This window comes from Cebus imitator, unplaced genomic scaffold (assembly GCF_001604975.1).
Source record: "Cebus imitator isolate Cc_AM_T3 unplaced genomic scaffold, Cebus_imitator-1.0 Scaffold76, whole genome shotgun sequence".
Classification (NCBI taxonomy): Eukaryota; Metazoa; Chordata; class Mammalia; order Primates; family Cebidae; genus Cebus; species Cebus imitator.
The window spans coordinates 7,183,437-7,207,485 of NW_016107391.1; the positions used below are offsets into that span (position 1 = coordinate 7,183,437).

The 24,049-nt window shown below is 40.4% G+C and overlaps 1 protein-coding gene across 1 annotated transcript in view; it reads right to left on the reverse strand.

Annotated features, from left to right (window-relative positions):
* The window catches only part of CATSPER3 (cation channel sperm associated 3), a 57,226-nt gene that overhangs the window by 31,977 nt on the left and 1,200 nt on the right, over positions 1–24,049 (reverse strand). The window contains exon 2 of the mRNA XM_017532349.2: positions 22,559–22,712. Within this exon, the coding sequence (XP_017387838.1) occupies positions 22,559–22,712 (154 nt within the window). The remainder of the gene's footprint in view (positions 1–22,558; positions 22,713–24,049) is intronic.

Below are 24,049 nucleotides of genomic sequence, written 5' to 3' on the forward strand. Positions count from 1 at the left end.
ATAGATGGGGTCTCATTATGTTGCCCAGGGTAATATCAAACTTTTGGACTTAAGTGATTCTCCCATCTTGGCCTTCCAAAATGCTTGGACTGCAGATGTGAGCCACTGCCCCAAGCCTATTTCAGTACTCTTAGGAGTACACATGGTTTTTGGTTACATGGGTGAATTCTGCAGCAGTGAAGTCTAGAATTTTAGACTACCTATTGGGTGCAATGTACAGTACTTGGATGCACCCATCACCCATGTAGGTGTGCATTGTACCCAATAGGTAGTTTTTTTGTACCACATCTTCCTCCCAACCTCCCCACTTCTGAGTCCACTGTCTACCCTAAAGTGTCCATTATACCACTCTATATGCCTTTGCATATCCATAGTTTAGCTCCTACTTATGAGAATATGCAGTATTTGGTTTTTGATTCCTGAGTTATTTCAGTTAGAGTAATACCCTCCAATTCCATCCAAGTTGCTGCAAAAGACATTATTTTGTTCTTTTTTAATGGCTGAGTAGTATGTCATACCACATTTTCTTTATCCACTCACTGGTTGATGGGCACTTAGGTTGATACCATATCTTTACAACTGTGAATTGCACTGCAATAAACATAGGCATGCAGGCCTGGCACAGTGGCTCATGCCTGTAATCCCAGCACTTTGGGAAGCCGAGGTGGGCAGATCACTCAAGGCCAGGAGTTAAGAGACCAGCCTGGCCAACACGGCGAAACACTGTCTCTACTAAAAATACAAAAATTAGCCAGGCGTGATGGTTCATACCTATAACCACAGCTATGTGGGAAGCTGAGACAGGAAAATCACTCGAACCTGAGAGTGGAGGTTGCAGGGAACTGAGATGCCACTCACTGCACTCCAGCCTGGGCAACAGAGCCAGATTCCATCTCAAAAAAAAAAAAAAAAATGCATGCAGGTGTCTGATAAACTGGGCTTTTCTTCCTCGCTTTCGGTAGATGCTCAGTAGTGGAATTGCTGGATTGAATGGCAGATACACTTTCAGTTCTTGGAGAAATCTCCATACTGTTTTCCATGGAGGTTGTCCTAATTTCATTCCTACCAGCAGTGTATAAGCATTCCCTTTTCACCACATCCACACAAACATCTACATTGCTTTTTGACTTCTTAATAATGGCTATTCTGGTTGGCGTAAGGTGGAATCTCATTGTGGTTTTAATTTACATTTCCATGCTGATTAGTGTCATGTGGAGCATTTTTCAAATGTTGGTTGGACATTTGCATATCTTCTTTTGATAAATATCTATTCATATCCTTTATCCACTTTTTAATGGGATTTTTCTTACTGATTTTTTGAATTCCTTGTAGATTCTGGATATTAGTCCTTTGTCAGATGCATAATTTGCAAATATTTTCTCCAATTGTGTATGTTGTCTGCTTACTCTGATTGTTTCCTTTGCAGAAACTTTTTAGTTGCATTCGGTCCTGTTTTTTTATTTTTAATTTTGTTGCATTTGCTTTTGGAGTCTCAATCATAAACTGTTTGCCTAGGCAAATGTCCAGAAATATTTTTCCCAAGTTGTCTTCTAAAATTTGTATGGTTTCAGGTGGTAGATGTAAGTCTTTATTCCATCTTGAGTTAATTTTTGTATATGGTGAGAGACAGGGATCCAGTTTCATTCTTCTGCATGTGGCTAGCCAGTTCTCCCTGCACCATTTATTGAATAGAGCGTCCTTTTCCCAATTTATGTTTTTGTATGCTTTCAAGATTGGTTGGTTGGTAAGTATTTTGCTTTATTTCTGAGTTCTCTATTCTGTCCCATTGCACCTATGCATCTACTTTTATGCCAGTATCATGCTGTTATGGATACTATAGCCTTGTGGTATAATTTGAAGTTGGATAATGTCATGCCTACAGATTTTCTTCTTTTTGCTTAGGATTTCTTTGATTTCAGTATATTTTTAATTTATTGAGATTTATTATATGTTCTAACATATAATCCATCCTGGTGAATGTTCCTTGTGAACTAGAGAAAAACTACTTTATCTTGCCAATGAATTGATATATAATTGGGTTTTTAAAAATCTGTTAATCTCTGCCTTTTATTTGGAGAGTTTAATCCATTTATATTTAATTACAGAAAAAGAACATACTTCTGCTGTTTTGCTTTGTTTTCTATGTATCATATATTTTCATTCTGCAATTCCTCAATTACTGCTTTTTGTGTATATATCTGATCTTTTTGTAGTGTGCCATTTTGATTCCCTTCTCATTTCCTTTTCTGTATAGTTTTTCGGTTGTTCTCTTAGTGTTTACCCTTTGGATTATAATTAACCTCTTAAACTGATAACAATCTATTTTGAACCTTCACTTCAATAGTTTATAACAGTTCTGCTCTATACAGCTTCATCTCTCTCCCTTCATGTTTTTGTTATTATAAACTGTTCCTTTATATATGTGTGCCCATTAACTATAAACACTGGCATTTTTTTGTATTTTTTTTAATATACTTTAAGGTATAGGGCACATGTGCAGATCTTGCAGGATTGTTACATAGGTATACACATGCCATGGTGGTTTGCTACCTCCATCCCCCGGTCACCTACATTAGGTATTGCTCCCAATGTTATCCCTCCCCAATCTCCCCACCCCCTGCTATCCCTCCCCTAGTCCCCCTCCCCTCAAAAGACCCCAGTGTGTGATGCTTCCCTCCCTGTGCCCATGTGTTCTCATTGTTCGACACCCGCCTATGAGTGAAGACATGCAGTGTTTGGTTTTCTGTTCTTGTGTCAGTTTGCTGAGAATGATGACTTCCAGATTCATCCATGTCCCTGCAGAGGACATGAACTCATCATTTTTTATGGCCGCATAGTATGTCACAGTGTATATGTCCCACATTTTCTTTATCCAGTCTATCATTGATGGACATTTGAGTTGGTTTCAGGTCTTTGCTATTGTAAACAGTGCCACAGTGAATATATGTGTGCATGTGTCTTTATAACAGAACAATTTATCATCCTTTGGGTATATACCCAGTAATGAGATTGCTGGGACAAATGGTATTTCTATTTCTAGATCCTTGAGGAATTGCCACAACTGTCTTCCACAATGGTTGAACTAATTTACACTCCCACCAACAGTGTAAAAGCATTCTTATTTTCCACATCCTCTCCAGCATCTATTGTCTCCAGATTTTTTAATGATTGCCATTCTAACTGGCATGAGATGTTATCTCAATGTGGTTTTGATTTGAATTTCTCTAATGACCAGTGATAATGAGCATTTTTCCATATGTTTGTTGGCTGCATAAATGTCTTCTTTTGAAAAGTATCTGTTCATATCCTTCACCCACTTTTTGACGGGGTTGTTTTTTTCTTGTAAATTTGTTTTAGTTCTCTGTAGATTCGGGATATTAGATAGCTCTTTGTCAGATGGGTAGTTTGCAAAACTTTTTTCCCATTCTTTTGGTTGCCAGTTCACTCTAATGACTGTTTATTTTGCTGTACAGAAGCTCTTAAGTTTAATTAGATCCCATTTGTCTATTTTGGCTTTTGTTGCCATTGCTTTTGGTATTTTAGTCATGAAGTCTTTGCCTATGCCTATAACCTGAATGGTATTGCCTAGGTTTTCATCTAGGGTTTTTATGGTATTAAGTCTTATGTTTAAATCTTTAATCCATCTAGAGTTAATTTTTGTATAAGGGTAAGGAAGGGGTCCAGTTTCTGTTTTCTGCACATGGCTAGCCAGTTTTCCCAACACCATTTATTAAACAGGGAGTCGTTCCCCCATTGCCTGTTTTTGTCAGGTTTGTCAAAGATCAAATGGTTGTAGATGTGTGGCATTACTTCTGAGCCCTCTGTTCTGTTCCATTGGTCTATATCTGTTTTGGTACCAGAACCATGCTGTTTTGATTACTGTAGACTTGTAGTATAGTTTGAAGTCAGGTAGTGTGATGCTTCCAGCTAAGTTATTTTTACTAAGGATTGTCTTGCCTATGTGGGCTCTTTTTTGGTTCCATATTAAGTTTAAGGTGATTTTTTCCAGTTCTGTGAAGAAAGTCAATGGTAGCTTGATGGGGATAGCACTGAATCTACAAATTACTCTTGGCAGTATGGCCATTTTCACAATATTGATTCTTCCTAACCATGAGCATGGAATGTTTTTCCATCTGTTTGTGTCCTCTCTTATTTTCTTGAGCAGTGGTTTGTAGTTCTCCTTGAAGAGGTCCTTTACGTTCCTTGTTAGTTGTATTCCTAGGTCTTTTATTCTCTTTGTAGCAATTGTGAATGAGAGTTTGCTCACGATTTGGCAGTTTGTCTGCTATTGGTGTATAGGAATGCTTGTAAATTTTGCACATTGATTTTGTATCCTGAGACTTTACTGAAGTTGCTTATCATCTTAAGGAGATTTTGGGCTGAGACAATGGGGTCTTCTAAATATAGTCATGTCATTTGCAAATAGAGACAATTTGACTTCCTCTTTTCCAAAGTTTCTGAACACTCTTTATTTTTATTGCCTGATTGCTCTGGCTAAAACTTCCAATACTACATTGAATAGGAATGTTGAGAGAGGACACTCTTGTCTAGTGCCAGTTTTCAAAGGGAATGCTTCCAGTTTTTGCCCATTCAGTACAATATTGGCTGTGCGTTTGTCACAAATAGCTTTTATTATTTTGAGATACATTCCATCCATACCTAGTTTCTTGAGAGTTTTTAGCATAGAGGGCTGTTGAATTTTGTTGAAGGCCTTCTCTGCATCTATTGAGATAATCATGTGGTTTTTGTCTTTCATTCTGTTTATGTGATGGATTACATTTACAGATTTGTGTATGTTGAACCAGCCTTGCATCCCCAGGATGAAGCCTACATAATTGTGATGGATGAGCCCTTAGATGTGCTGTCCCATTCAGTTTGCCAGTATTTTACCAAAGATTTTTGCATTGATGTTCATCATGGATATTGGCCTGTAATTTCCTTTTTCAGTTGTGTCTCTGCCAGGTTTTGGTATCAGGGTGATATTGGTCTCATAAAATTGAATTAGGGAGGATTCCCTCTTTTTGGATTGTTTGAAAAGTTTCTGAAGGAATGGTACTAGCTCCTCTTGGTACATCTGGTAGAATTTGGCTGTAAACCCATCTGGACCTGGACTTTTGTTGGTTGGTGGGCTATTAATTGCTGCCCCAACTTCAGACCTTGTTACTGCTCTATTCAGGGATCCAACTTCTTCCTGGTTTAGTCTTGGGAGGGTGTAAGTGTCCAGAAATTTATCCATTTCTTATAGATTTACTGTTTTATGTGCATAGAGGTGTTTGTAGTAATCTCTGATGGTAGCTTGCATTTCTATGGAATTGGTGGTGATATACCCTTTATCATTTTTTATTGCATTTATTCTTCTCCCTTTTCTATTAATCTGGCTAGCAGTCTATCTATTTTGTTGATCTTTTCAAAAAACCAGCTTCTGGATTGATTTTTTGAAGGGATTTTTGTGTCTCTATCTCTTTCAGTTCTGCTCTGACCTTAGTTATTTCTTGTCTTCTGCTACTTTTTGAATTTGTTTGATCTTGCTTCTCTAGTTTTTTTAATTGTGATGATAGCGTGTCAATTTTAGATCTTTCCTAACTTCTCATGTAGGCATTTAGTGCTATAAATTTTCCTCTAGACAATGCTTTAAATGTGTCCTGGACATTCTGGTACATTGTGTCTTCATTCTCATTGGTTTCGAAAAACATCTTTATTTCTGCCTTCATTTCATTATTTATCCAGTAGTCATTCAGGAAAAGGTTGTTCAGTTTCCATGTAGTTGTGCAGTTTTTTGTGTGAGTTTCTTAATCCTGAGTTCTAATTTGATTGCACTGTGATCTGAGAGACTGTTTGTTATGATTTCCATTCTTTTGCATTTGCTGAGGAGTGATTTACTTCCAACTACGTGGTCAATTTTAGAGTAAGTGCAACGTGGTGCTGAGAAGAACGTATATTCTGTGGATTTGGGGTGGAGAGTTCTGTAGATATCTTTAAAGTCTGCTTGATCCAGATCTGCATTCAAGTCCTGGATGTCCTTGTTGATTTTCTGTCTTGTTGATCTAATATTGACTGTGGAGTGTTAAAGTCTCCCACTATTATTGTGAGGGAGTCTAAGCCTCTTTGTAGGTTGTTAAGAACTTGCTTTATGTATCTGGGTGCTCCTGTATTGGGTGTATATATATTTAGGATAGTTATTTCTTCTTGTTGCATTGATCCTTTTACCATTATGTAATGTCCTTCTTTTGTGCTGGTTTCTTCCCATCTTCATGGATTTTTCTACCTTTGGTGATTGAAGTTGGTGACTTTTGGATGGGGTCTCTGAGTGAACATCCTTTCTGTTTATGTTGAAGCTCTTTTTTCTTTTTCTTTTTTTTTTTTTTTTTCTTTTCCTAACAGTCAGGCCCCTCTGCTGCAGGACTGCTGGAGGTCCACTCTAGACCCTGCTTGCCTAGGAATCACCCGGAAGGGCTGCAGAACAGCAAGAATTGCTGCCTGTTCTTTCCTCTGGTAGCTTCGTCCCAAAAGGGTACCCGCCAGATGTCAGCCAGAGCTCTCCTGTATGAGGTGTCTTTTTGGATATATGGGGGTCAGGGAGCTGCTTGAAGAGGTAGTCTGTCCCTTATCAGAGCTCAAGTGCTGTGTTTGGATCTCTGTTGCTCCCTTTAGAGCTGCTGGGCAAAGACGTTTAAGTCTGCTGCAGTGGAACTCACAACCACCCCTTTTCCCAGGTGCTCTGTCCTGGGAAGGTGGGGTTTATTTATAAGTCCCTAATGTGCTGCTGCCTTTTTTGCAGAGATGCCCTGCCAGCAAGGTGAGAGTCTAGTCACAGTCTGTCTGCAGGGGCACTGCTGAGCTGCCGCGTGCTCAGTCCAGCTGCTGTGTAAATTTCCTCACACTTTTGTTTACACAGGTATGGTTAGAACTGCCTGGGCAATGGCGAACACCCTTCCCGCACCAGACTCGATTGTCCCAGGTCAATATCAAAAACTGCTCTGCTGGCTGCAAAACTCTCAAGCCAGAGGGTTTCAGTTTGCTGGTCTTTATAGGGGTGGGACCCACCAAGCCAGATCACTTGGCTCCCTGCCTTCAGCTCCCTTTTTGTTCTGAGGAGTGGGAGGCTCTGTCTCACAGGCATTCCAGGCGCCAGCCAAAACCCATAGCACTGGCTGAAACAGCTGCTCAGATTTGTGCTGGTAACCCATGGCTTGTCGGCCCAGTGAAAATCTCCTGGTCTGTGGGCTATAAAGACCATGGGAGAAGTGCAGTATCTGAACCAGAGTGCAGGGTGGTCAGATTAAGTCCCCGATGGCCTCTGTTGGGTAGAAGAGGTGTCCTCTGGCCATTTGTACTTCCCGGGTTAGGCAGCACCCCACCCTGCCTCGGTTTGCCCTCCTTGGGCTACACCCACTGTCCAACCAGTCCCACTGAGATAAACCTGGTACCTCAGTTGGAAATGCAGAGATCACTTGCCTTCTGCATCGCTCTCGCTGGGAACTGCACTCTGGAGCTGTTCCTATTCAACCATCTTGGCGGAAGTCCTCCAAGTCAGCATTGGCATTTTCAATCACGTATTTTTAAAAAAGAGTTACAAACCAAAATATACACCACTAGCTTTTGTATTTACTGATGCAGTTGCCTTACCTGAGTTCTTTCTTTGACTTCAAGTTACTGTCTTGTTTCATTTCCACCTACAAACTACTTTCATCATTTTTTTTTTGAGGGCAGGTTTACTAGTAACAAACCTCCTCATTTCTGTTTATCCTGAAGTCTTTATATCCACTTTATTTTTGAAGGATAATTTTGCTGAACACAGTATTTCTCATTGACAGTATTTCTTCTTTTAGTATTTTTAATGTGCCATTTCACTGGTTCTGGCTTCCATAGTTCCTGAGGAGAAATCAGCTGTTAATCTTATTGAGGTTTCTTATATGTGACAACTTGCTTATCTCTTGCAGCTTTCAAGGTTCTTTCTTTACTTTTGGCTTTTAACAGTTTGATTAAGTGTCTTAGAGTGCTATTTTTATGTTTCTCCTTCTTGGAATTTTTGGATGTATATATTAATGTCTCTCATAAAATTTGGGAATTTGGGCCATTATTTCTTTAAATATTCATTCTGCCTCATTCTTTTTCTCCTCTCCTTCTGGAACCCCTATTATGTGTGTGTTAGTATGTTTGATGGTATCCCACAGCTCTCACAGGCTCTGTTCATTTGTCCTCATTATTATTATTACTATTATTATTATTGAGGCACAGTCTTGCTCTGTTGCCCAAGCTGGAGTCAGTGGCACGATCTTGGCTCACTGTGACCTCTGACTCCCAGGTTCAAGTGATTCTCCTGCTTCAGCCTCTAGAGTAGCTGGGACTACAGGCACCTGCCACCATGCCCCGCTAATTTTGTATTTTCAGTAGAGATGGGTTTCACCATATTGGCCAGGCTTGTCTCAAACTCCTAACCTCATGATCCACCCACCTCAGCCTCCCAAAGTGCTGGGATTAAAGGCATGTGCCACCATGCCCAGCTGTCCTCATTATTTTTTCTTACTGCTTCTCAAACTAAGTTTAATTGACCTGTCTTCAGGTTCACCAATTCTTACTTCTACCTGCTCAAATCTGTTACTGAATCCCCCTAGATAATGTTCCATTTCAGCTACTATACTTTTCAATCCAGAACTTGTTTCTTTTTTATAATTTCTATCTCTTTATGAGTATTCTCTTTGCTGAGACATATTTTCCCCTGGTTTTCTTTAGCTCTTTGAGCATCTTTGTTTTTCAGTCTCACTCTATCACCCAGGCTGGAGTACAGTGGTGTAATGTCAGCTTATTGCAACATCTGTCTCCTGGATTCAGGCAATTCTCCTGCCTCAGTCACCCAAGTAGCTGGGGTTACAGATGTATACCACCACACCTAGCTAATTTTTCCATTTTTAGTAGAAGTGAGATCTCACCACATTGGCGAGGCTGGTCTCAAACTCCTGACCTCAACAGATCAATGTACCTCAGCCTCCCAAAGTGCTGGAACTACAGGCATAAGCCACCACACCTGGTCTCTTTGAGCAGTTTTTTAAAAGCCTTTGTCTAGTAATTCCAGTTCCAATTTGGCCATTGCAACTTGTGTATGCTTCACAAAGTTCTCATGCTGTGTTTTTCAGCTCCATCAAGTCGTTTATGCTCTTCTCTAAGCTGGTTATTCTAGTTAGCATTTTGTCTAACCTTTTTTCAAGGTTCTTTGTTTCTTTGCATTGGGTTAGAACATGCTCCTCAGGGTTTCCTCAGGAAGAGTTTCTGTTTACCCTGTGTATAAGCCATACATTTTTGGGTTTTTTTGCATGATTTATAATATTTTGTTGAAAACTAAATGTTTTAAATATTGCAATGTGGTAAGTCTGGAAATCAAATTCTTCCCCCTCCTCATGGTTCGTTTTTGTTGCATTATGTGAGTAGTAGTTATTTGGTTAGTGACTTTCCTAAACTATTTTTGCAGAGAACTATATTCTTTGTTTTATGTGATCTCTGAAGTCTCTATTCCTTTACTTTCTGGTTGACTAGTGTTTTGACAAAGATTTTTTGTTTATTTATTTTTATTTTTTGAGATGGAATCTCACTCTGTCACCCAGGCTGGAGTGCAGTGACACAATCTCAACTCACTGCAACCTCTGCCTCCCAGCTTCAAGCGATTCTCCTGCCTCAGCCTCCCAAGTAGCTGGGATTACAGGTACCTGCCACCACACCTGGCTAATTTTTTTGTATTTTTAGTAGAGACAGGGTTTCACCATGTTGGCCAGGCTGGTCTAGAACTCGTGGCCTCAAGTAATCTGCCTGCCTTGGCCTCCTAAAGTGCTGGGACTATAGACATGAGCCTCTGTGCCCGGCCAACAGAGATTTTCTTAAATGTGTCAAAAGAAAGAGGGAAAGAGGAAAGAAAGGAAAAAAGGGAGAGAAGGAGGGTTTGGGGAAAAATGGAGGGAAGAAGAAAAGAAAGAAGAAAGGGAGGAAAGAGGGAGAAAGAGAAAGGAAAAATAAACAGAAATAAGAAAAAGAGAGTGAGAGAGAGAGAGAGAGAGAAGGCCAGGCACTGTGACTCATTCCTGTAATCCCAGTGTTTTGGGAAGCCAAGTCAGGAGACTCTCTTGAGGCCAGGAATTTGAGACCAGCCTGGGCAACACAGCAAGATCGCATATCTTAAAAAAAAAAAAACATTAAAAATTAGCTGGACATGGTGGTACATGCATGTAGTTCTAGCTACTCAGGAGGCTGAGACATGGGGATCTCTTGAGTCCAAGGTTTTGAGGCTGACTGACCTATGATCATGTCACTGCACCCAAACCCAGGCAACAGTGTGACATCCTGTCTGATAAAGGAAGAAAGAAGGGAGGGAAGGAGGGAAGGAAGGGAGGGGAGGGGAGGGAGGAAGGAAGGGGGAGAGGGAAAGAAGGAAGGTGGAGGTGGAGGGGAGGGAGGGGGAGGGGAAGGGTAGGGAGGGAAAGAAATAAAGGAGAAAAGAGGAGAGAAAAAGGAAAGGAAGGAAGACAGGCTAGGCATGGTGGCTCGTGCCTGTAACCCTTTGGGAAGCCAAGGCAGGAGGATCTCTTGAGGCCAGGAGTTCAAGACCAGCCTAGGCAACATAATAAGACCCCATCTCTAAAAAAAAAAATTAAAAATTAGCTGAGCATGGTGACATATGTCTGTAGTCCTAGCTACTCAGCAGGCTGAGACAGGAGAATCCCTTGAGTCCAGGAGTTTGAGGCTGCAGTGAGCTATGATCATGTCACTTCACTCTAGCCCAGGCAACAGAGTGAGGCCTTGTCTCAAAAAGAAAGAATAAAATGAGGGAAGGGTGGGAAAGGAGGGAGGGAGGGAGGGAGAAAAGTTCTCCTAGTTTTTTTAGATTGGCTCTGTGTTGGGATACTCTTTCAGTGCTTAGGAAAACCATCTACAACTCTACATTACCCTTAACTTCCAGTTTTTACTGAGCCTAAAGATCAGCTAAAGGTGAAATCTTGAGATCTTAGGTCTATTTGAAACATTTTTCCTGCCCTGGGCTTTCTAATCCCTCCATATACACACAAGCCTCTCAATGTCCTATTTATCCAAAGAATCTCCCTCCTAGGCCTTTCTTCCTACACTTCAGTATGTCCATTGCTTTTTTTTTTTTTCCCCCCAGGCAGCAATAGATTGTTCATATGCCTCTTAATGTTTATAAGAAATTCCCTTTGCATAGCCACCTTTCTGTTTTGAGAAAATTCCAAGTTAGGTGAAACAAAAGCAGTAAACTCCATCAGTCCTCAACTGGCTCTCAGGTCAAAATGGACCAATACAATTCTTTGAGAACAAGGTCTGGGCTAGTGTACAGTGGCTCGTGACTATTGGGAGATCCAAGGTGGGTAGATCACTTGAGCCCAGGAGTTTGAGACCATCCTGGGCAGCACAACGAGACCCCCCTCTCTACAAATCATACAAAAATTAGCTGGGCATGATGGTGCATGCCTATGGTCCCAGCTACTCAGAAGGCTGAGGTGGGAAGACTACTTGAGGCCAAGCAGCTGAGGCTGCAATGATCTATGATCATGCCTCTGCACTCCAGCCTGGGCAACAGAGCAAGACCCCATCCCAACAAACAAACAAATGAAGTCTGCTCTGGAACCAAGGACCAGGATTCTACATTAGGAAGGTGAGCTGCTGTCTTTAGGATCACTAGCATGCTGGGGAGGGGAGTGGACAAGGTAAATGAAAATATAACAAAACTTTCCTAACTTTTAAAATATATATGTGAACAAAGACAGTTTTATTTCTTCCTTTCCAGTCTTTACATGTTTATTTCTTTTTCTTGTTTTATTGCATTAGCCATGACTTCCAGTAAGATGTTAAATAGGAGTGGTGAAAGCAGATATCCTTTTCTTGTTCCTGATCTTAGTAGGAAGACATCAAGTTTCTCAGTATTAAGTATAATGCTTGCAATCAGCTTTTTATAGATTCTATTTTGTTTTTGTTTTTTAACTTCTGTTTTTAATTGACATATAATAATTCTATGTATTTATGGGGTACAGTATGATGTTTTAATACATATATACAATGTGTAATGTCAAACCAGGGTAATTAGCATATTCATCACCTCAAACACTTATCATTTCTTTGTGATAAGAACATTCAAGGTCCTGTCTTCTAGCTAATTTGAAGTATACAATGCATATTGGTGAATATCATCACCCTATTACACAGAACACCAAAATTAACTCCTCCTAACTGTAACTTTGTACCTCATTAACCAACCTCTCCTCCTCTCCTTGCCCCCTACTCTTCCCAGCCTTTAGCCACCACTATTCACATGATATGGTTTGGATGTTCATCTCCTCCAAATCTCATGTTGAAATGTGGTTCCCAGTGTTGGAGATGCGGCCTAGCAGGAGTTGACTAGATCATGGGAGCAGATCCTTCATGAATGGTTTAGCACCATTCCATTGATAATAACTGAGTTCTCACTCTGAGTTCACATGAGATCTGGTTGTTTAAAAGTGTGTGGCAGTTCCCCCAACCCTTGCTCCCTCTCTTACCATATGACATGCTGGCTCCCCTTTGCCTTCTACCATGAAGCTTCCTGGGACCCTCACCAGAAGCAGACACTGGCACCACATTTCCTGTACGGTCTGCCGAGCCATGAGCCAAAATATAACCTCCTTTCTTTATAAATTACCCAGCCTCAGGTATTTCTTTATAGCAACACAAAAACTAATATGGGAAAATGGTACCAGAAGTGTGGTACTGATATAAAGATACCTGAAAATGTGGAAGCAGCTTTGGAACTAGGTAACAGGTAAGAGGTAACAGGCAGAGCTTGGAAGAGCTTGGAGGTCTCAGAAGTGAGGATTCTCTAAGAAGTTTAGAACCTCTTAGAGACTGGTTAAATGGTTGTGACCAAAATGCTGATAAAGATATGGACAGTGAAGCCCAGGCTGCTGAGGTCTCAGATGGAAATGTGGAACCTACTGAGAACTACAGTAAATGTCACCCTTGTTATGCCTTAGCAAAGAACTTGGTTGCATCAGATGATCTACCTGCCTCAGCTTTCCAAAGTGCTGGGATTACAGGCATGAACCACTGTGCCTGGCCCTTTTTTTTTTTTAAAGAGATAAGATCTTATTCTGTCACCCAGGTGGGAGTAAAGTGGTGCAATCATGGTTCACTACAGCCTTGACCTCCTGAGCTCAAACAATCCTCCTGCCTCAGCCCCCTGAATAGCTGGGACTATAGACACATGGCACCATGCCTGGTTTTTATTTTTTGTTTCCATATCCTAGGGCCTTGTGAAAGGCTGAACATAGTAAGAGTGATGACTTAGGGAATCTGCCAGAAGAAATTTCTAAGCAGCAAAACATTCAAGATGTGTCCTTGCTGCTTCTAACAGCCTATGATCAGATATGGGAGCAAAGTTGGAACTTATATTTAAAAGGGAAGCACAGTATAAAAGTCTAGACAACTTGCAGACTGGCCATCTGGCAGAGACAGAGAAAGCCCTATCAGGAGAGGAATTCAAGCAGGCTATGATGCAACTACTTGCTAGAGAGATTAGCATGACTAAAAGGGAGCCAAGTGCTAATATCTAAGACAATGGGGGAAATGCCCTGAAGGCATTTCACAGATCAAGGCAACCCCTCCCATAACAGGCCCAGGGGCCTAGGAGGACTGAATGATTTCTGAGGCCAGGCCCAGGGCTCTGCTGCCCTGAGCAGCCTTGGGCATATCCTGCTCCCCATATCCTGGCTGCTCCAGCTCCAGTCTTAGCTCAAAGGGCCCCAGATATTGCTAAGGCCATGACTTTGGAGAGCACAGGCTGCTGCAAGCTTTGGTGGCTACCATATGGTGTTAAGTCTGTCGGCTTAGGGGATGCAAGAGTGAAGAAGGTTTAGCGGCTTTCCCCTAGAGTTCAGAGGATGTATAAGAAAACCCAGGAGTCCAGACAGAAGCCTGCTACAGGGGCAGAGTCCTCACAGAGAACATTTACTAAAGCAGTGTAAAGAGGAAATGTGGGGCTGGAGTCCCCACACAGAATCTCCACTAGGGCACTGCCTAGTGGAGCTGTGGGAAGGGAACCACTGCTCTCCAAGAATGATAGAGCCATTGGCAGCTTTCCCAGGGGCAGAGTCCTCACAGAGAACCTTTACTAAAGCAGTGTAAAGAAGAAATGTGGGGCTGGAGTCCGTACACAGAATCTCCACTAGGGCACTGCCTAGCAGAGCTGTGGGAAGGGAACCACTGCTCTCCAGACCCAAGAATGATAGAGCCATGGGAAGCTTGCCTCCTGAGCCTGGAAAAGCTGCAGGCACTCAACTCCAACCCATGAAACCAGACACAGGAACTGTACCCTGCAAAGCCACTGGGGTGGAGTTCCCCAAGGCCCTGGGAGCCCATCCCTTGCACCAGCTTACATTCCCAATGTGAAACCCTGCTCCTTGGCCAGAGGCAACAGAACATTCCTTGGGATTTTTGGGGGTGTTGTTGTTGTTGTTTTGATATAGGGTCTTGCTCTGTCACCCATGCTGGAGCACAAAGATGTGATCACAGATCATCACTCAGGCTCAAGCAATCCTCCCAAGCATCTGGTGCCAGCATCACCAGAAGCAGATGCTGGTACTATGCTTCCTGTACAGCCTGCAGAGCCATGAGCCAAAATAAAACCTCTTTTCTTTATAAATTACTCAGTCCCAGGTATTTCCTTATAGCAATGCAAAAACCAATATACTACTTCTATGAGTCAACTTTTTTAGATTCCACATGCGTGAGATCATATGGTATTTGTTCTTCTGTGCTTGGCTTATTACACTTAACACAATGCCTTCTAAGTTCATCCATGTTACTGTAAATGACAGGATTTTGTTCTTTATTATGTATGAATAGCATTTTATTGTGAATACTATTTTAAATCCATTTAAAATAAATTCTATTCACATTAGAATATAGCACATTTTAAAATCCATTCATCCATTGATGAACACTTAGGTTGAGTCCACATTTTGGCTATTTTCAACAGTGCTATAATAAACATGGGATTGCAGGTATCTCTTCAATATAGAGATTTCCTTTTCTATGGCTATATACTCAGTAGTAAGATTGTTGAATCATATGGTAATTCTATTTTTAATTTTTTGAGGAACCTCCATAATGTTGTCCATAACAGCTATACTAATTTACATTCCTGGCAACAATGTAGATGAGTTCCCCTTTCTCCACATCCTCACCAGCATTTATTTACATAAATGCTGATAATTATTTATTATTTATTTATTTATTTTTTTTTTTTGAGACAGAGTTTTGCTCTTGTTGCCCAGGCTAGAGTGCAATGGCATGATCTCGGCTCACTGCAACCTCCACCTCTCGGGTTCAAGCAATTCTCCTGCCTCAGCCTCCCAAGTAGCTGGGATTACAGGTATGTGCCACCACGTATTTTTGGTAAAGATGGAGTTTTTCCATGTTGGTCAGGCTGGTCTCGAACTCCCAACTTTAGGTGATCCGCCCACCTCAGTTTCCCAAAGAGATGCAATTACAGGCATGAACCACTGTGCCTGGCCCATTTTTTTTTTTTTTTTTTAGAGACAAGATCGTACTCTTGTCACCCAGGTGGGAGTGCAGTGGTGCAATCATGGCTCACTACAGCCTTGACCTCCTGAGCTCAAACAGTCCTCCTGCCTCAGCCTCTTGAGTAGCTGGGACTATAGACACATGGTATATGCCTGTTTTTTTGTCTGTTTGTTTTGTTTTTTCCATGGAGACTGTGTCTCACTATGTTGCCCAGGCATTTTTTTGTCTTTTTTTAAATAAGCTTTCCTGCATTTTTAAAGTTGCTTCTTTCTTGATTTTGTGTTCACTGGGTTGCTGTAGACCTTTGGCTATTTTCCAGAGTTCTGGCAGGTTTGCTCCTTTTTTTAGACATTTCTCTGGATAGACAAACATTGGAGTTACCTACTCTGCCATTTTCACTGATATCACACCCCTCTTTCATTTTTGAAGGATAGTTTTTCTAGGTGTAGAATTTTTTATTGATATTCTTTTTCTTGCAGCACTTTATGACATCCCATTGCCTCCAGCTGCCATGGTTTCTGGTAAGAAATCAGCTGTTAATCTTACTGAGGATTTCTTTTCAGTGATATGTTGATGGGCTCAAATTCTCTTTTTGTCTTTGTCTTTCAACAGTTTGAATATTATATGTCTAGGTGTGAATCTCTGAGTTTATCCTACTTGGAGTTCATTGATGATCTTAGATGTGCAGATTAACATCTTTCATCAAATTTGGGAAGTTTCTGCCCATTTTCTCTTCACATACTTTCTCTGCCCTTTCTCTCCTCTCCTGGGACATGTATAACATGTATGTTTTTATGTTTGATGATGTCCTACAGGTCTCTGTTCATATTTTTATTCATTCTTTTTTCCTGTTCTTTAGATAGGAGAATCTCAATTTTCCTGTTGATTCTTCCTTCAAATAGCTCAAGTCTTCTGATTAGTTCCTCTAGTGAATTTTTCGTTTCAATTATTGTACTTTTCAACTACATAATTTCTATTTAACTACTTTAAATCATTTATATCTCTTTATTCATGTTCTCTGTTTGGTTAGACACTATTCTCATATTTTCCTTTAATTCTTTACATATGGTTTTCTCTCTTTATTTTTTATTTTTATTTTTTTTTTTTTTTGAGACAGAGTCTTGTTCTGTCGCCAGGTGCCAGGCTGGAGTGCAGTGGCAGGATCTCGGCTCACTGCAACCTCTGCCTCCCAGGTTCAAGCAATTCTCCTGCCTCAGCCTCCTGAGTAGCTGGGATTACAGGGACGTGCCACCACACCCAGCTAATTTTTGTATTTTAGTAGAGATGGGATTTCATCATGTTGGCCAGGATGGTCTTGATCTCTTGACCTTGTGATCCACCCACCTTGGCCTCCCAAAGTGCTGGGATTACAGGCATGAGCCACCACGCCCAGCTAGATATGGTTTTCTTTAGTTCCTTGAACATATTTATAATAACTGGATTGGGGGATATTGGTTGCTGTTGTTGTTGTTTTGAGATGGTCTTGCTCTGTCACCTAAGCTGGAGTATGGTGTCATGATCATGGCTCACTGCAGCCTCAATCTCTCAGGCTCAAGCAATCCTCCCACCTCAGCCTCCCAAGTAGTTGGGACCACCAGCTAATTTTTTAATTTTTTGTAGAGATGGAGGGGTCTCCCTGTGTTGCACAGGCTAGTCTTGAACTCCTGGGCTCAAGCAAAATCCTCCTGCTTTAGCCTCCCAAAATGATGGAATTATAGACACAAGCCACAGTTGCCCAGCTATTTTATAGTTTTTATCTAATAATTTCAACAAATGCGCTTCTTTGAGGATTTTTTTTTTTTTTGAGTCTCACTCTGTCACCCAGGCTGGAGTATAGTGCCATGATCTTAGCTCACTGCAAACTCTGCCCTCCAGGTTCAAGAGATACTTGCGCCGCAGCCTCCCAAGTAGCTGAGATTACAGGCACCCACCACCACACCCAGCTAATTTTTGTATTTTTAGTAAAGACAGGATTTCACCATGTTGGCCATGCTGACCTCAGACTCCTGACTTCACCTGCCTCGGTCTCCCAAAGTGCTGAGATACAAGTATGAGCCAGGGCTCCTGGCTGATATTTTCTATTAATTGCTTTTCTCTTTGTGTATGAGCCATACACTCTTGTTTCTTTGGATGTCTCATGATTTTGTTGCTGAAAACTGAAGATTTTACATAACATAATGTTGCAACTCTGAAAATTATACCCTCTGCTTTCCCCAGGCTTTGTTGTTGTTCTTCTTTTCTTTTTTAAATTGACTTTCCTGAACTGAATCTGTAAAGTCTATATTCTTTGTCACGTGTGGCCACCAAGGTTTCTGTTCAGTTTAATGCCCTACTAATGATTGGACAGAAATTTTCTTACATGACTGAAATCATTAAGCCTCTAGCTAAGGGGGGGTCTGTGGGGGCACATGCTCAATGCTCTAGCAACCTACAACTCTGCCTCAGCCTTCATTTTCTGCTTGCGCAGAGCCTCAAGGTTAGCCGGGGGTGAGAAATCAGGGCTCTCTCAGGTCTTTTCCAGCACCTTCAATGGGGTTTCCAGGAGTGTTAATAATTTCTCAGTTTCAGTTAACCAGGGGCTTTCACACATGTTATTTTCAATGGCTGTACCACCACCCTGTAAGTTGTGTATTAATTACATCATTTTACAAATGTTGCAGCCAAACCACAGAGGGCTTAAGTAACTTGTCCAAATTCTCACAGTTAGTAATAAGGTAGGAAGCTGGGGCTTGAACCCAAATCTGCATGATCCCGAAGTCTGAACGGCACAGAACATTCCCTAGCCTTGCAAACCAGGTCCCTAAACCAGGACACATGCTTCGGGACCCTTACGGCCTCAGGAGGGGAATCAGAGGATTCAGTTTCCTCAATTTGTCTCTTTCCCTGACCCCTGCCAAGTCCTATAACTAACATGATGTTCCACAGTCCATAACCAGTCTCTGTGGAATTGTGGTGTGGAATTCACTGCCATACCAACATGTTCACAGAAGTGGTGCCAAGTGGATCTGACACATTTTAAGTATTAATTGTGGTATCCCACCACCTCGACTGCTTCTGATACCACACTACGTTTATGCTAACCTTTTCACCCCCAAGAAGGAAATTTGTAATTTATCTTAAAGAAAGATAAGAAGAGTATCTCTTTAACCTTTTCACTGTAAAATAAACACACATATACAACCACATGAACAAATACATAGCCTAATAAATTATTTCAAGGCCAATATCCCTGTAACTACCACCTAGGTCAAGAAGTAGAACTCTGTCATCCCAGAAGCCCCTCATGTGCCCCATATCCCAATTACAACTTCACCCCTCCCGCCAAAATTAATGACTATCCAAATTTTTGTAGTAATTCCTTGCATTTCTTTATAGATAAAAACCCACGTATGTATCCCTAGAACTAATAAATAGTCTTGCCATTTTATAAATTTTTAAAATTCTGGTGTGTCTTTTAAGTGTCCCATTCCTTTTCTCTTTCCTTACAATTTATCTGTTAAAGAACCCGGGGAGCTTGACTTGTAAAATCTCCCAGTCTGGATTTTGCTGAGTTCGTGCTCATGGTACAGCTCAGCATATCCCTCTGTCCTCCATATTGCCTGATCTCCTGGGCAAGATTAGAGGTGCTGTTCTTTTACAGATGGCACATAATTTCTGGTTGTCTCTTTTTATGAAAGTAGCAGCCATTGATGCTCAGTGCCTAGATCAATTACTTCCTAGGGCATTGAAAAACTGTAATATTATATCATTTCTTTTTTATTTATTAAGGGGGACACATCTATAAAAAGATGTTTCCCCTCACCTACTATCTGCTTACTCAGAACTGCAGTTCACATAAGGTCAGTAACGCTTGATTCTCTCCCTTAATTTCGTAATTATCAAGATAAAGGATTAGTTCCTTATCATCCTCCAAAAGTGGACAGTTTATTTTGGGGTATCTTATAACCTCATAGATTATTTGATGAGTTTCAATACATGGTAATTATTATTCTTATTGGAGCTCAAACTGTCCCATCTTTGGCCAGTAGGAACCTCTTCACATAGTCTCCTAAGCTTTTTGACATGGCCCCCGTAGTCCTTGATAGCTTCCTTTCTATGTCTATGACAAGATAATCCTGGCTCATCTGGTATACCTCCTGCCCTAGACCTGGAATTGGTTATTTATCAAAGAAGTTCCTGGTTCTCTCTTCTGTGAGTATCCTGGTTCTTAAGAATACAGGGGATGACAGAAATAAACTGTCTCGTAATTACTCAATGGTCCTATCTTGTATTACACACGTACAAGTCTCAGAATAACACTACTAATAGTGTTCCCACTAAATTAATTACTGAAAATTATTTTAAAACGTTTTATATTGGTTTTCCCCATTGTCTCCCATTTTTTAGTCATACTCTATCTTCACTGTCAGAAGATACATTCATTATATACTATATTCTCTCTGTTAAAGCACAATCAGTATCAGTTCCACAAATAACTACATACTTAATGTTCATCTTCAGTCCTAACGTTGATGTTTCTCTAGTCATTTCGGTTTGCCGAAACTTTTTATTTAGCAAATTCCTGAGGAAGGGCTCATAGAAACAATATTCCCCAAGTTTTTTGAATATTGATGAATTTGTGTCCTTTATACTCGAAAGTCAGTTTTTCTGATCTAAAACTCTTGCTTCTCATTTTCTTTGCTTAAGTATCTTACATATGTAACTCTATTTTCTTTCGGCATATTATTTTACCATAGCAAAGTTTGATGATAAGTAGCTGTCTTCTCCTTACAAGCCACACTGCCTTGATACTTATAATTTCCTTAACCCCCTCGTTCCTTTAAAATCCAGTAATTTTACTAGAGTATGTTTTGGTGTTTATTGTTCAAAGTCCATATTCTCAGGTATGCAATGTGTGCTCTTTCAACACATAGTTTCAAACCTTTAGTTTTAGGTAACTTTTCTTGGATGATAGATTTTAGCATCTGTTCTGTTCCTTTGCTTTGTTTCTGTTTTGTTTCAAATTCAGGGGCTCCTATTGTCCTTATCCTGGATTTTTCTTCTCCATCTTCAAGGTTCATCATTTTCTCCTGACTCCTTTTCATCTCTTCATTTCTTATTGATTTAAAAAATGTCCTACATTTAATCCTATATTTCTCTTAAGCTATTATCTGCTGCAATTAATTGCTCTTAGTCTATTTTGGTCTTCATTTTTGAAATTTTTCTTTTATTTTTTATCCATGCAGTGCAAAAACTTCTTTTTAATTTTTCTTTTATTTCTAATTCTTTCCTGAGTTCTGTCTTTTCACTTCTGTTCTTTCCTATCTTAAATCACTTTCTTAAATATGTGGCTTGTTTTAAAGTCGTGCGCTACAGTCTTTCCTGTTTGTAGGCATGTCATTGTGGTGGGCTTTCATTATCTATAGGTTAAGTATCTCTTATCTGAAATGCTTGGGAACAGAAGTGTTTCGGATTTCAAATTTTTTAGATTTTGGAATATTTGCATTATCTTTACTGGTGGAGCAACTCACATCTGAAAATCTGAAATCCAAAATGCTCCAGTAAGCATTTCCTTTTGAGTGTCATGTCACTAGTGCTCTGAATGTTTTGAATTTTGGAGCACTTCAGATTCCAGATTTTCAAATTCAGGATGCTCAACCTGTATAAGGGTATTATTCTCTTTTCTTAAAGTAATTTTGTATGAGACTTTATCGCAATCCTTTTTTTTTTTTTCTAAAAACACAACTATAGCAGCATCAATCCTTTTCTATTGTTCTGTTTTACATAAAATTAGTTTTCTTGAACTTTTAGAAGATAGTATGGTTCTAACCTCACTGAGCTCATTCTTCTGTTTTTGTGCTGTGTTTAAAAAAATTCTGAGGTTTCCTGGTTCCATTCCCCTCCTCCCATTTTATCTGAACCTTCTCCTCCTTCATCTCTATGTCTCCAACCTGCTCAGTTTTTATTCCATTTCCAATATTTATCCTATCTGTGGGATCCTGTCTTCAAAGAGAGTTCTGGCTGGTCAGCTTTAAAAGTTCATAGCATCTGCTGCTCTAGCCCCTTCAAAAATTACCAGGAATCTCTTGATCTAGCCCAGTATTGGACAAGGCAATACCCTTTTTGATATCAAATGCTGTTCTCACATCAGCCCATCACATTTTTAATGAATATATAATAGCATCCCTTTGTTTATTCCCCCACAAGGCTAATATTATGCAGTTCTTGTGGCTTCTAGTAAGGAAACTAACTAGTTTTGCTGCAAATGCTTCCTATGGGTTCTTGGCTTTGCTATTTAGTTGCTCTGGTTTTTTTTGGTTGGTTGGTTCCAACAAGGTCTCACTCTGTTGCCCAGGCTAGAGTGCAGTGGTGCAATCACAGCTCACTGCAGCCTCGAACTCCCAGGCTCTCCCACCTCAGCGTCTAGAGTAGCTGAGACTACAGGTGCGCACCACCATGCCCAACGTTTTTTTAAATAGAGACGGGGGTCCCACTTTGTTGCCCAGGCTTGCTCTGTTTTTGAGAGGAGATTTCAAGGAGACTTAAAAACCTTGTCACTGACCAGCCACGGTGGCTCATGCCTGTAATCCCAGCACTTTGAGAGGCCAAGGCAGGTGGGCCACTTGAGGTCAGGAGTTCAAGACCAGCCTGGCCAACATGGCAAGGCCCCATCTCTACTAAAAATACAAAAATTACTTGGGCATGCTGATGTGTGCCTATAATCCAAACTACTTGGGAGGCTGATGCAGGAGAATCTCTTGAACCCGGGAGGCAGAAGTTACACTGAGCCGAGATAGCACCACTGTACTCCAGCTTAGGTAACAGGACGAGACTCCGTCTCAAAAAAAAAAAAAAAAAAAAATGTCATCACTGCTGCTCTTGTCACCCTCTTCCCAGATTTTAGAGTATTTTTAGAATTCTACGGAAAATTTCTAGAAATAAAATACCTTAAAAATCTTATAATGCTTCCAGAAATAAAGCATCTTTCATAAAAGAAGAAAATTGACCCATTTTGTCTGCTTACCTCAAGAAGTCTGAACAAGCGGTACCTGATGTCATAACTGGTCCACAAGGCCGTAAAAAAGGCATTCAGTCCGACAGAACTAATCATAATTAACTTAAAGAAACGGCTCATTATGACTTTCTTCACAAATGACCGAAACTCATCATCTTTCCGCCTGTCAAAAAGTTGAATATAAAGTATGGTTATGGCACTACAGAGCCGGATGCCCACATAATGCATACCTTTTTGCAGGGACAAGGCTCTGCTTTCTCCCTTCTGTGAATATAAATGTACATATACTTTTACATAGCAATGAAATGTTGAATAAATAACCACTGAAATACACATGATGATCATGGATACTCTGTCCCCACTCAGTTCCCTCCCCCTGGACCTCTGAAAAAGAATGGTCACCACTCCTTCTCCAGCAAAACAAAGTGTCATCTTCATTTATTCACTCAACAAATCTTTATTGAGTGGCAACTACATACCAAGCAATATAGTAGGCACTTGGAACACAGTGTGAGCAAGACTAAATATTGCCAGTCTACTAAGCAAAACTGATAATCATCAGATATCACCCATACACATGCTCACATCAATAATAAAAAACTGAACACCCCAAGAGAAAATGGGCACACACCTATTCATGAAATAAATACCAAAGACCAATAAACTTCTCGAGATACGTTCTATAGCAACACTAATCAGGGAGATGCACCATTATTTTCGTTTATAAAATTAGCAAAGACTTGAACATGGTAAGATCTAATGCTGGCAACAGTGTAGTATGATTTAGCACCGTCTAAAACTGCCAGAGGCATGGAAACTGACCAGCTTTTTTGAAAAGCCTTAGAACCATTCATTCTCTGACCCAAGAGAATACAACCTGAAATGAAATAACTTCAACTAAAAATGTCTCAGCATTATTTCCAGTACTGAGAAGCTTGAAAACAATTTAAACATCTAACAAAAAGGACTGGGCAAATATTTGTGGTATGTCCGTCTCTTGAAATATAGGCACTAAAATATGTCTATGCATTTTTCAGGATTTAGAAAAGTGTTTACAATCCATTTTTATATCTTGTTTTGTTTTGTGTGCAACAAAACACAAAAACCAAAGGTACAAAATTTTCTGTTCAAAATTATCTCACCTGTGCAAAAATGGGCAAAAAAAATCAGCAGGAAATATGCCAAAATGTTAACAGTGTCTGTCTATGGATGGTGAGGTTACAGACAATTCTTTTTCCAGTTTATTTCCATTTATCTGTGCTTTGCAATTTTTCTCAAAGAGTACATATTACTGTTTCCCATTATATGTTATAAATGAATACATTCTCATAATAGTTTAAAAACATGGAATATATATTCTTTTTTTTTTTTTTTTTTTTNGTCTTGCTCTGTCACCCAGGCTGGGGTGCGGGGTGGTGCAATCTCAGCGCACTGCAAACTCCACCCCCACAGGTCCAAGCGATTCTCCTAACTCAGCCTCCCAAGTAGCTAGGACTACAG